Source organism: Arvicola amphibius, chromosome 15 (assembly GCF_903992535.2).
Source record: "Arvicola amphibius chromosome 15, mArvAmp1.2, whole genome shotgun sequence".
In the NCBI taxonomy this organism is placed as follows: domain Eukaryota; kingdom Metazoa; phylum Chordata; class Mammalia; order Rodentia; family Cricetidae; genus Arvicola; species Arvicola amphibius.
The window spans coordinates 32,498,260-32,510,356 of NC_052061.1; the positions used below are offsets into that span (position 1 = coordinate 32,498,260).

A 12,097-nucleotide genomic window follows, 5' to 3' on the forward strand; every position below is an offset into this window, starting at 1 on the left:
AAACTCATGAAGCAATGGACCATGCTGCAAAGATGGGGCAAAGGTAGACCAGTAGGAGGCTGGCAGTCTCTAAGGCCCCTCCAGTGGGTGCTAGTTTTGACTTCAAATTAGAGGGTCAAGAGGAGGTCAGGTTGAGAGTGTGGCCAAAGGAGAAAGGAAAGAGTCACTAAATAAGAGTGGAGAAAAGACTTAAAGGGGGTAAAGAATGCCTCATGGTTAAGAGCACCTACTGCTTCATCATGAGGACCAGAGTTAGGAAGTGCAGCACCCACATTAAATAGCTCCAGTTTTCCAGTTCTGGCTTCTGTGGATGGACACACACACACACACACACAGAGACAGAGAGAGAGAGAGAGAAAGAGAGAGAGAGAGAGAGAAAGAGAGAGAGAGAGAGAGAGAGATCTGAGATTATGATGATGATAAACAAATATTAAAGACTGAATGTTACACTGGGCATGGTGGTACATACTTGTGATCCCAAAACTTGAGAACCAGAGGCAGAAGGATTGCTGTTAGTTTGAGGTCATCCTGATTTATGTAACAATTTCCAGGTCAGCCTGGGCTACATACCAAGATTCTGTCTCAAAACAAAAAACCTCAGTCATGTAGGTGGATATTCCAGTCACCTGGAAATGCCAGGGACTGGGGAGGAACTTGCCTGTGTCTTGGTTCTACTCCATAAAGCCTTGCACAGATGCAGCCAACCATGTAACATTATAAGCTAAAGTTTTCTTTACATATCTGCCTCTAGAACAAGCCAGCCACTTCTAGAAGCAGGGCGTGCCCTATCTCTACCCAGGCCCTAGAATCTAGCCAGGCCTGGCACAGAGCAGGATGGCGAGAGCTTGAGCAGAGCCAGGGTTTCTTTGCACCTGGAGCAGCAATGGCTGGCTGGTAGCAACACTGACACCCTGCCTTCCCCCAGGTGCAGGTGGGAAGCACACCTCAGGACCAAAGAATTGTTGGGTACATCGCCTGCACGCACCTGCATGCCCCACCAGGTAGGCCACAGCCTGGGGTTTTCTGGGGATGGGTTCAATACCTGGGCCCTGGCTGGGGTCCAGGTCAAGGTTCATAGTCTGGCCTCTGTCCTGTCTGCAGAGGACAGTGCCATCCGGTGTGAGCAGCTAGACCTGCTTCAGGACTGGCTGGCTGATTTCCGAAAATCTACCTCCTCGTCCAGCACAGCCAACCCGGAGGAGCTGGTGGTGTTTGACATCATCTGTGGAGACCTGAACTTTGATAACTGCTCTTCTGGTGAGGCCTTACTCCTCCCCCCTCAGGTCTGAAGCTTCAGTCAGAGCACAGGCTGCAGGCAGTCACAGACTACAGTTAGGTAGTTCGAAGAACTTCTGGTTCCTCATGAGCGTGGGGGGGAATTTACCAGGACTAGTGTGTCCGCCCCACACTCGAGTCCTAGCATGGAACAACCCATACATTGCCCCCCCCAAAAAAAAACACAGAGGCCTCTAGCTGGAGACAAAGAGATACCCTAAAAATGAACCCAGGACAGGACAAGGCGAAATTTAGGAAGATGGTGGCTGAGGGGTTAGTAGCACTACAGAGGACCCAGGTCCCATGCCCAACACCCACATGGTGGTTCACAACTGTCTCTAACTCCACTGTCAGGGATGCAGTGACCTCTTCTGGGGCTTTGAAAGCACACGGTGCAGACATACACACAGACAAAACAGCCATACACATGAAAAAACCAAGATCAAACATTTTAAAAAGCTGGCTCAGCAAGTAAAAGCACCAACCTGATGACCTGCATTCAGTCCTCAGGAGAAACAAGTTCCAAAAGTGTGTTTGCTGTGCCATATGTAGCCCCCCCGCATACACACACACACACCCTCATAAATATTTTAAATACAGAAACCACTGGCTTAGACGACTGAACTATGCTAGGCATGGCGGCCCATGCCTGCAGTCTCAGCACTCAGGAGGCTGACAGAACTGCTCAGGGTTTGCGACCAGCTTGGTCCACACAGTGACTTCTAGGCCAGCCAGGGATACAGGAGTCCTCATCTCAAGAAACAATCAAGCAAACCAACCTCTTAGATAGAAGACTGAAAGGCGACCATCGTGAAGTTCTAAACTGACTTGAATCTGTACTCATAAAGACCTCCTTTGGGGTTAGAGTAGCTTTGGGCCTTCCCTGGCTGGGAACTTCACGGCTCTGACATCCCTGCAGGAGTCTCAGCTCCCACAGGATAATATCGGTAGGGTGAACGTGGAGTCTGTGAGTTCAGACCTCACCCTCAGAACAGACCTCAAGGTCTCACCTGGAGTCCATGATGGTACCCTCACCTGATGGCAGCAGGTATAAGCTGTTTTAACCTTTCATGGCCAGGAGGGCATCTCTACAACAGTGGCAGTTCCCACATGGGCAAGGAGAGTGCAGTGCCCAGCGTGGAACACACAGTCACCAACACAGGACCATTTCCTCTCCTTGTGTGGGACAGCAAGACTGTCACATTCAACACAGCAGTTTCTGCCTCAGCACAGGCCTCTGTCCTGGTCATGACACTCCTGTCACAACACTCACAGGAAGAGGCTTTAGAGATCCCACCGGAAGCCCTAACCCAGCGCCCTTCCTCCAGCCCAGGGGTCAAAGACTTTACTGGTCTGGTGAGTCGGCAGGACACATGGTTCTCTGAGCCATGTGATATCCACACCTCCCCAAGGGTCAAGCATCCAGATCTGTGAAGAGCAGGGTCCTAGCTGCAGTACCCTTCCGTCCCCACCAACAGTCTGCTGTGGAATCTGGGAAGGCTTGGAGGACACAGAGCAGTGTTAGGGCACAGAGAATCAGAGAATCAGTGACATGCGAGCCACAGGACCAACCACAGGAGCGCGGAAAGAACCACGAGCCTAGAGTGTCTCCACCCAGCACTCCTCTCTCCACCCTCCCACAGATGACAAACTGGAGCAGCAGCACTCACTGTTTACTCGCTACAAGGACCCCTGCCGCCTGGGGCCCGGGGAGGAGAAGCCCTGGGCCATTGGTAAGCAGGGGGCTGGGCTCCCCATGGGCTTCCTAAGAAGGGACCACCAGAACCTTATCCCTGATGAAGGGGACGTGCCCGTAGGCAGCTGTCAGGAGGCCCCCAAAGTCCTGGTGTCTCCCTAATCCCTCCATGGGGACCACCCTGGAGGCTAGCTGGACCCTGCGTCAGCCGCCATTCTTCTTCTGTCCCCAGGTACCCTGCTGGACATAAACGGTCTCTATGATGAGGATGTGTGTACCCCTGACAATCTTCAAAAGTAAGTGCCCATACCACTGCGGGCTCACAGGGACTCGGGGTCCCAGGCCTTCAGTAAGCATGTAACCCTTACTAGGTTATAGAGATGGGGACTGGGCAGGTTCCAGCAGGAGCAGCTCACTCAAGCCCCTAAGGACTTTTGAGTATCAGGAAGCTCTTACACAGGAGAGAGGACAGCTACTCTAGAAATCTAAGAGGCTCGTGGAGTCTCGAAGGACAAATCCTAAACTAGTAGTCAGGATCTAGACTCACAATGAAAAAAGCTTTTGTTAAGTATAGCTCATATAGGAAAGAAGCCAGAATTTCCAGGATCAGGTCAAAGGTCAAGCCCTAGAGAGCTGCTGGGTCTGTGAAAGAGCAGGGAGCCATGGCCTCTACCCACCAACCAGGTGAGAGAACACAGGCTGACTGTCTTGACAGGCAGTTCTACCTAGGTCAGCTTCATTCACCCTTGAGCCAAGTGAGGCTTCCATAAAGGACACAGCAGAAAGGCCAATAGCAGAATGAATTTATAATTCACAGCCTGAGACTGCACAGAGCCACTGCCATGGCTCCTTGCAGCTAATTTGAGCCAATTAATTAGATTACAGACTAAATTTGAAACATCATCCTATGCAGAAAAAATTATCTTTTCATGAGATGATGATTAAAAAATGACTGTCAGTGACTCTCAGATCATTGATGCTGGAATTAATTATCAAAGCAAAAGACAGTAATGGATTATATCTTTGAGCAGTTAACAATGCTCTGAATGTCATTAGAGTATTTATCTCAAGGCTGATAAAAACCTGTAGAAAGCCATGTTTGCCAGCCTGGTCTCTCCAGTGTTAACCACCTGGAGGCCTGGCCAGTGTCTTCCATGCCAGCTCCTGGCCTGAGCCTGCTCTCGGTAATTGGGGAGGGGTGGCCTATAGGGTTCCTCAACTCTCCCAGGGCTCTCGGCTCTCGGGCAAGGCTAGCAAGAACTGTGCTGGGCATGTAGAAAATCCATGAGTCTCCTGGAATGACTTTGAGAAATGGGACAACCGCCCATTCCAAGTCATGGGCCATAGAAACCACTCATTTTACAAAGGAAATAGTGCTCAGAGGTTTGGTGACAAGCTGGGTCACATCAACGTAAGGACAGATCCATAAAGTAACTGAGACCTCCAATGTAGTCCTTTCTTGGTTCCCTTAGCACCATCATCTTAAACAGTGATGGGGCTTCTAGGAAATAAGGTCTCTGAGGCTCAAACAGGCTCCTATTGGAGCAAAAGCGAAGAAGGGACCAGGAGAGGAGCATTCCCAACATGGCCACAGCCAGGGATACCATGGCCAGTAGAGTATAGACAGTGGAGCGGGAACAAGTTAGCGCAAGGTGGAGACAGCCTGTGACAGAGGACGGAGGGCCTAGGCCCTTTGTGGAGCCACAGACGGGAAGATCTTAACCAGGTTTGGTCTCTCCCTTCCCCTCTTATGTTGTGGAGAATATGGCTCTACGGGTCAGGCCCAGCATCAAACTCCACCTTGCCTCTTTCTGCCTGACAGGGTCTTGGAGAGTGAGGAAGGCCGCAGGGAGTATCTGGCCTTCCCTACCAGCAAGAGCCCAGGGGCTGGGCAGAAGGGGCGGAAGGACCTGTTGAAGGGCAATGGCCGACGCATCGACTACATGCTGCATGCTGAGGAGGGGCTGTGCCCTGACTGGAAGGCTGTGAGTCTGAGGCTGGGCCCTGTAGCCCCATACAGCACTCTGAACCCAACCCCCAGTCCCTGCTCCCTTAAAAGGAGAGCCATCATTTTCACAGCCTGAACCCTCCTGATACCCTGTATAACCCTAGTCCAGTTGGCCCCACATCTGGAGCTCCCACCCCAAGCCCTAAAACTGCTTTACAAACACCCTCTCTGGTCTAATCAGAATGTTTTCCACCCCTTTCTCTCAACCTAGGAGGTAGAAGAATTCAGTTTTATCACCCAGCTTTCCGGCCTGACCGACCACCTCCCTGTGGCCATGCGGCTGATGGTGTCTGCAGGGGAAGAGGAGGCATAGACCAGCCATGCCACTGGCATCTCAAGAAGTGGGGCCTCTGCCAGCCCTTCAAGCCACAGCCATGCTTGGGCTGCGTCCCCTCCATTGTGCACCTAGTGCTGGGGGAAGGAGGGCAGGGGACAGGGAAGAGCCCGTCAGTCCCCTGGGAGCCTGGAAGCCAGGCTGCTCTGTGCCTCTGGGCCATCTCTAAGAACAGAGGACTCAGGCCAGTCTGGGAGCCCCTGGCTGCCCAACCAGTGCCATTCTTTCCAATCACGATTTTCTACAGATTACACAGCACAACATAGTTTGTAACCCGAGGGTTAGTATGAGGACCGGGTTTATGTACTCTTTGTATCTCTTCTCAAGCTTTGTCCAGGGTTCATTACTTTTGTCTGCTGCCAATGTTGTCTCGCATGCCTGCACCCTCGCACGCACGCTGCCTGCATGCCATGTGCCACACTGTAGCACCCAGACCCCTTGCTCAGGCCTCACCCAAGGCCAAACTCCAAACACAATCAGAAACAGCCAAAGAAGCACTTCCTGGGCCCAGCTGCCAGCTCTCCACCTCCAGCTTGGTGGGGATGTGAAGGCTGTCATTACCGCTCAGCCCAGGGTTCTTCCCAGGGTCTTGCATTCAAGGGCGATTACATTTTAAAAAGAAAACAGAAAATGTTGAACACAAAATCACCCTTCACTTAGGGTCTGTAAGCCACTGGGTAGAACTGTGCTCTTCCCCAGCCCACACAGCAGGGTCCAGCTGGCTCTGGCCACCCGAGCAGCTCCTGTCGGAGACTGACACAGGCTGCAGGGCCATAACAGGAAATCCAAGAAGAGGGCATCACTTTTTTTACACAAAGGGAACTCAGAACATAAAGGGGGGGGAGGGTTGATTTTGAAAACGACAGGTTTGTAGTTTCTTCTATTCAAGCCAACAAGTCTTCTTCTACAGGCCCTTTGGGCTCAACCTTTGCCTGAGGACTTCCCTCATCCATGTGTGGCTGAGCTCAGGAACCACTTGCCTGCCCCCAAGCTGGGCTGCAGCTCTGGCCTCTCAGGCCCACTCTCCCTCAATAGCTACTCTAGTCAATGCCATGTCTAGGAGGGGACCCTGGATGAGGTGGCAGGAAGCCAAGGTGTAGAGAATGGCTTCTTCACCAGTTAAGCTCGGGTGTCCAGCCACCAGCCACTGCTTGTCTAGGTACGAGTGATTCCAGATGCATCCAGAAGCCACTCTTGCCACTGTGTGATCAGAGCCAGCCCCACACTCAGCACAGTAAGGCTGCTAGAAGCCCACCGTTCTCCACCTGCTCCTGCTCAGGTGCCCTAGACAGCACTGACTGCCCACCTACCTTCAGGGACCAGAGGCTGATCCCTGGCTACAAAGGGAAGATATCTGTCTCAGGGTCCTGAGCTCCAATTTGAGGGACTGTTTCCGACAACCCCACTGGTCTCTTCAAAGTGCCCTATCTTGTATCCAGCCCGGCTCAAGGCCAACTCTGCCTGATGAGGATGGAGAAAGCATCAGGTCCCTGCTGTTGGGACCTCTAAATGTTGGTGCCCTGAAGCTGTGCCTTGTCACCCATTAAGTAGCAAAAGGGATCAGGACGAGGGGCATATATCCAACAAGATGCTAGGCCCTGTGCTGAGGGTGATCCTTCAGAGCACAGGCAGCTTGGAATTAGGGCGTGTATAGCTGGTGACATCCATCTGTCCAAATCTTTGAGCCTAGAGAGCCCCACCCCATGCTCCAGTGTCCAGAGCCAGGGCAGCCTTGCTGGGTTCTCTGCTGTGCCCCTCTTCTGCCAGGGCCTGGCCTTCTGGTAATCTGGGAAGGCCTCATGGAATCAAAGGTCCCAGTTCTGGAAAGAACCAGGATTCTGCTCATGCCGGGTACCACGGGCGGCCCAATCCCTATACCAATGGCACTGTGCACAAGGAAAGTAGATGAGGCCAAGGCCAGGATCCCTAAACCTGAGCCAGGGTAACATGTCTGAAGTCAGAGCCACATGCTTCTCTCCTTCCCGACCCCCAGGGCGGCCTTGGGTTGTTCGGCCCTGTGCCCTGCCATCTTTTGTCACAGACAGGTTCTGGAGGCCAGAGGGGCAGCCTGCCTTCCGCTCCCCCACACCACTCAGCACTGAGGCCATAACCATCTGCCACACATTTCACTGTGGTTTGCCTATGGACTCAGGACTGTGTACTGCCAGGCCTTTATAGTCCAACTTCTAAAAAAGAGGCATTGCCAGGATTCCAGATTCTGTGACAGTTAAGGCCTAGACAGGGGCAATCAGAGGGATCACTTGACTCCCAACTGCAGCTCTGCCTGCCTGGGACCCCTCAAGGGAAGCGCTAGGTAAGTGCGTTAGCTTAGGAAAGACCATTCATTCACCCTTATTTGTCCAAACCACCTGGAGTTTTAAGTATGAATATTAACCTTGATGCTTTTTAACTATTGTATTAACTTGCTCAGATTTAGAAATACTGTTTTAAAAGAAAAAGAAGAAAACTTTTTTAATTTCTGTATTGTATCCTCATGGGACATTAGGGGTTTTATATGGTAAGATACCTAAGGTTTTGGTAAAACATTATCAAATATATATCCAGACGATTCTTCCCTAGAAGAAAAACAATCTTTATGCCTGATTAAAAAAAAAAAGAGGTGGATTTTTCCTTTATGGTGCTGAAAGGAAGGATGGAGAATGAAGAGAAAATAAAACTGTGAGGCTCAAGGCTCGTGTGCTGGTTTTGTACTGATGTGCACGACAAACTGGGGAGGGCCTACGGACTTCCAGAGTGGATCCCAGCCTAGGAGCTTTGGGGAGTGACTGTGGGGACACAGCCCATGTCTGCCCTGAAATGCTAGGGATTTAGCCGTCTAGGTTCTACTACTGGGTACCTCCCAAATCCTGTCAGAACAGAGAGGTCATTAGCAAGAGCAGAGTGGCAGAGGTGGGACAGGGCTGTGGCCAACTGGGGAGCAAGGGCCTTCAGATAAATAGAGGAAAAGGCGACTCTCCTAGTTTTCTTTCTAGTGGTTTTCCACAGGAAACTGCTTGAGCCCTGTGAGCAGCAGCCCGATGTCCAGGGCTCACGGCTTATCAGGCCACCTGCGGGTGTGCACTGAGGCCAGATACCCAAATGTGTATGAATGTCGCTTAGTAAAGCTACTTATTAGCAGGGGAGCCTAGTCCTCTGAACACAGGTCTTACCAGGATCAGAAAGCCCCAAGGAACTCCATAGAAGGCCATTCTCTAAGCAGAGACCTGGAAATTCCTAGAAAACAGACAGGCTGGGTAGGTTCCAGCTAAGTGGACAGTCCTACCTTGGTCACAGTGAAGGTTGTTCCTCAGTTCTCCTTGAGGTAGGACAGAAAGCATTACTATACCAGAGCTTTCTGAACTCTCAGAAGCACAGAACATTCTCGGTCGGTTCAGAACTCTTAAATCAGTCAACAGCCTATTCTGCTTGCCACACCTGATGCTGGGAGCCAGCAGCACTAAGATATAAAAATAAAAAAGGTCTCCTCTGTGCAGACGCCAAGTAGGTGCGTGCAAGTGAATAAGTACTTTGGCCTTCTTTCCCCATTGAGCCCCAAGCCACTCAGAGTCTGCAGCCTATTGGCCATTTAATTTCTCAACAAGGGAAGGTTAGTTCAAGGTGTCTGCAAGCCTAAACTCCATGGTGATGTCTCCAGTGAGGGGGTGAAACTCCACAACATAGCTGACTGACTGAGGGCCATCCAGAGGAACTCTGGGATCCAGTGTGGTGTTGAAGAAGTACACAGCTTGCTTGCAGTGGGGGTTCCAGGAGCAGTTCCCCTGCAGGATGAGTAGCAAAAGGATGGGAAGGGTCCCTGGCACCCAAGTCACCTTTCCAGCCCATGTAACTAACAGTGGGAAGTAACCTGGGCCACCTGGGAGTTACTTGACCTGAAGGGCACAGATCAGGGATACTCAGAGCACAAGGGGGAACAAGTAGCTCTAGGGTAGGCACATACTCTGGGCCTGGTGCCCACAGTGCTACCTTGTCTTCCAAAGGATTCATGAGGCCGGTGCTGACTGTGCTGTCTGGAGTCAGATGATATTCCATCCACAGGACAGCCCCATGGCTCTTCCCGGGTCTGCAGAGTACAGAGTCAAACAGTCACACAGACATGGATGAGTCCAATCAATACATCTTTCTATTTTCCTGAAACCTCTACCGCTCCCCTCCCTCCCAGTCAGGAGTTTATGTACTCCTCACCCATGTTGGTAAAGCCTAGCAGAAAAGGTCAAACCACAGCAGCCACAGCTCTCAACTCCACACTCCCTACAGCCTGAGCATAGAAACCTCTGAGCACAGCTGCTCCCAGGGATGACAATGAAGATTCCCTGGGCAGTGGCATTTGCCCTGACCTGGCTACTTGTCCCCGGTGTAAAAAGCTCTTGGAGCTCTGGACATATGGCTCCCTTAGGGAGGAGGCAACACTCTACTGTGAAGGGAGCTGGAGCTGGGTGGGATCTCCCACACCTTGCAGCAAGCAGCCCTCACCAATTCTGACCTGCTTTAACTCCCAAGAGAATTCAGGAGGGCCAGTGGATAAACATAGAAACCAAACTCATGTTAAGTCTGCAGCTTGATACAAGGAGCGGCAGGTAGGGAAGTAAGCAAGGCCTGCTCCAGTTCTCCCTGACCAGCACATGTTCAAAAGCTGTGGACCCTCCGTAATGCAAAGGATGGGGTGGGATGGGAGGACACTTCTGGGACAAGAGTATGACGCCAAGCTGCTTGTCCTTCACAACTGTGTCATCTCTAAGTCCCTCTACTGTCTTCACCCCACAATTCACTGTGGCTTCTACTCACCTTCTCAGTTCCATGGAGCCCTCAGCACGCACAGGCTGCTGGGGGACGGGCTGCTGAAAGTCAAAGGTCAGAACCTCCTGAGGCTCAGAGAGGCTGCGGCATGGGTACTCCCACAATGGGTGGGGCTCTGCCTCCCTGCTCTCTCGAAAATCCAGGGAGTGCTAGAGGAGAAGAGAATAGACCTGTAGAGACGAACTGCAGAGAGCCAGGAGTACCCTCAATTCTGGGGCCCAGTCCTCCTGTGACCGGCATGTTGTCACCTACCACTGGGCACCTGGTAGTGACAACCAGCTTCTCCCTTCCCCGTCCATTCATGAGCAGGCCACTTCACTTCGCAAGTCCCAGCTTCCCTTTTAAACAAGGATGACAATGCCCATTCTTGACATACTCTGAGGACCAAGTGGCTTTGGGGGGGGGGGTGTAAAAGGGAGGCATTCACTCACCTCTACTGATACTGCCCACCAAATGGCTCTAGCTGGCCTGTGCATGGCAACGCAGGCCCAAGCAAGGCAAACAGAGCTCTGGCAGGCTTTGCCCTTCCCGTATTCCCTCTGCCCTGCTAAATTATTAGATTACATTTCTAAAGCTAGGTCTAGCCCCTTATTTGGTCACTTCTTCCTCCTGAGGCTAACCACCAAGGTCCAGCTATCAAAGTACTGAAGCTCAGCAATCAAAAGTAGTCCTTCTCTGACTATCCCAATTAACATGCCCAATCAAAATTAACCAATTTATCCTAACATGAGGGCTACCCTTTTTCCTTTTATAAACTTCCATTTGCCTATGGGCCACATCTGTCTCCTCTCTATCCAGAGGCAGTCCTTTGTCTCTCCAGGGCAAATAGCCCCCTTGTTTCTTTCCTCCCTCCCTCATCCTCTATCTCCTGTCTTTGTCTCTTATTCCCCATTCTTTGCCCTTCCGGGACAAATAAATGTCCTTTGTGCTGAGAACTTGGTCTTGCTGATTCCGGTTCTTTCACCCGCTACCACGACACTACCCTGACAGAGGGCACAGAAGCAAGGAAAACGGACAAATAAATAAGCAAGCCCAGTGCCTAGGAAAGCACTACTGCCTATGTGACAACAGACTATGTGGGCAGAAGCAGGATAGGGAAGCTATCTACAGATGACTCTAGGCAGGAAGCTGGAGGTCAAAAGGCTGGAAGGGGACACAGACAAGAGACAAGCAGGAAATGAAAGACAAGCAGTGACCACACAGGGAACTCAAGAGGTTGGGTATGGCTTTGCATGCAGCAGGGTGGAGACCTATAAGATGTGCATTTTCTTGGACACTGTACAGAGGAAGGCTGAGGGGGGAGAGGTAGGAAATCATATAGACCAGAGTGTTTCTGACAAAGCTGGCAGCAGAAACTTGAACTGAAGACTCCTGGAAACCTGACAGGGAGGCACAACTGGCAGGGAGGGTGCCAGGCCTAGGTGAGTGGAAGAGCTGAGCACTGGGGAGGCAGGAAAGATAAGGCCTGGTGACACCCAGCAGAGGTGTCTGCCTCTGTAAACTATCTTAGTCCTTTTTTTTTTTTTGACAAGGTCTCTTTACACAGCTCTGCCTGTCTAGTGATATCCAAGCACTAACTGGGGCTTCCAATCCGGACACTAGAGCATGGGGCTATGAATACGGCTGGTACCACACACTGGTTCTCAGGTTAATGCTCATGGTGGGCCAAACAAAATGGCAGCACTGGCCTCACCACCCAGAACAGAGGCTCTCTCTCTATACTGTTTATGCTGCCCCCATCAGACCTGCCAGAGGTTTATGGCTTCGAGGAAATGTAGGGGAGAAGAGGACTCAGAGCTGTTTCCTACTGTCTATGCTTTTAGTGACCCTTAGTGCACGCCCAGGACTACACGGATGCTAGGTAGGAATATTCTCAGACCCCTGTGCCCTCCCCAACAGGGGTTTTGGTTTGGGGTTTTGTTTTGAATTTTATTTTATGTGTATGGGTGTTTTGTCTGCATGTATGTTT

The 12,097-nt window shown here is 51.3% G+C and overlaps 2 protein-coding genes across 4 annotated transcripts in view; one reads left to right on the top strand and one right to left on the bottom strand.

Moving 5' to 3' along the window:
• Positions 1-8,003, top strand: part of Smpd3 (sphingomyelin phosphodiesterase 3) — an 81,107-nt gene extending 73,104 nt beyond the window's left edge. For both annotated transcript variants that reach the window (XM_038312691.1, XM_038312690.1), the window contains 6 exons: positions 926-1,001; positions 1,102-1,257; positions 2,919-3,008; positions 3,204-3,267; positions 4,794-4,956; positions 5,191-8,003. In XM_038312691.1, the coding sequence (XP_038168619.1) occupies positions 926-1,001; positions 1,102-1,257; positions 2,919-3,008; positions 3,204-3,267; positions 4,794-4,956; positions 5,191-5,292 (651 nt within the window). In that variant the 3' untranslated portion in view covers positions 5,293-8,003. The remainder of the gene's footprint in view (positions 1-925; positions 1,002-1,101; positions 1,258-2,918; positions 3,009-3,203; positions 3,268-4,793; positions 4,957-5,190) is intronic.
• An 871-nt stretch (positions 8,004-8,874) lies between these two features.
• Positions 8,875-12,097, bottom strand: part of Prmt7 (protein arginine methyltransferase 7) — a 36,264-nt gene continuing 33,041 nt past the window's right edge. For both annotated transcript variants that reach the window (XM_038312689.2, XM_038312688.2), the window contains exons 16-18: positions 10,117-10,277; positions 9,298-9,394; positions 8,875-9,092 (exon numbers count right to left, since the gene is read on the bottom strand). In XM_038312689.2, the coding sequence (XP_038168617.1) occupies positions 8,922-9,092; positions 9,298-9,394; positions 10,117-10,277 (429 nt within the window). In that variant the 3' untranslated portion in view covers positions 8,875-8,921. The remainder of the gene's footprint in view (positions 9,093-9,297; positions 9,395-10,116; positions 10,278-12,097) is intronic.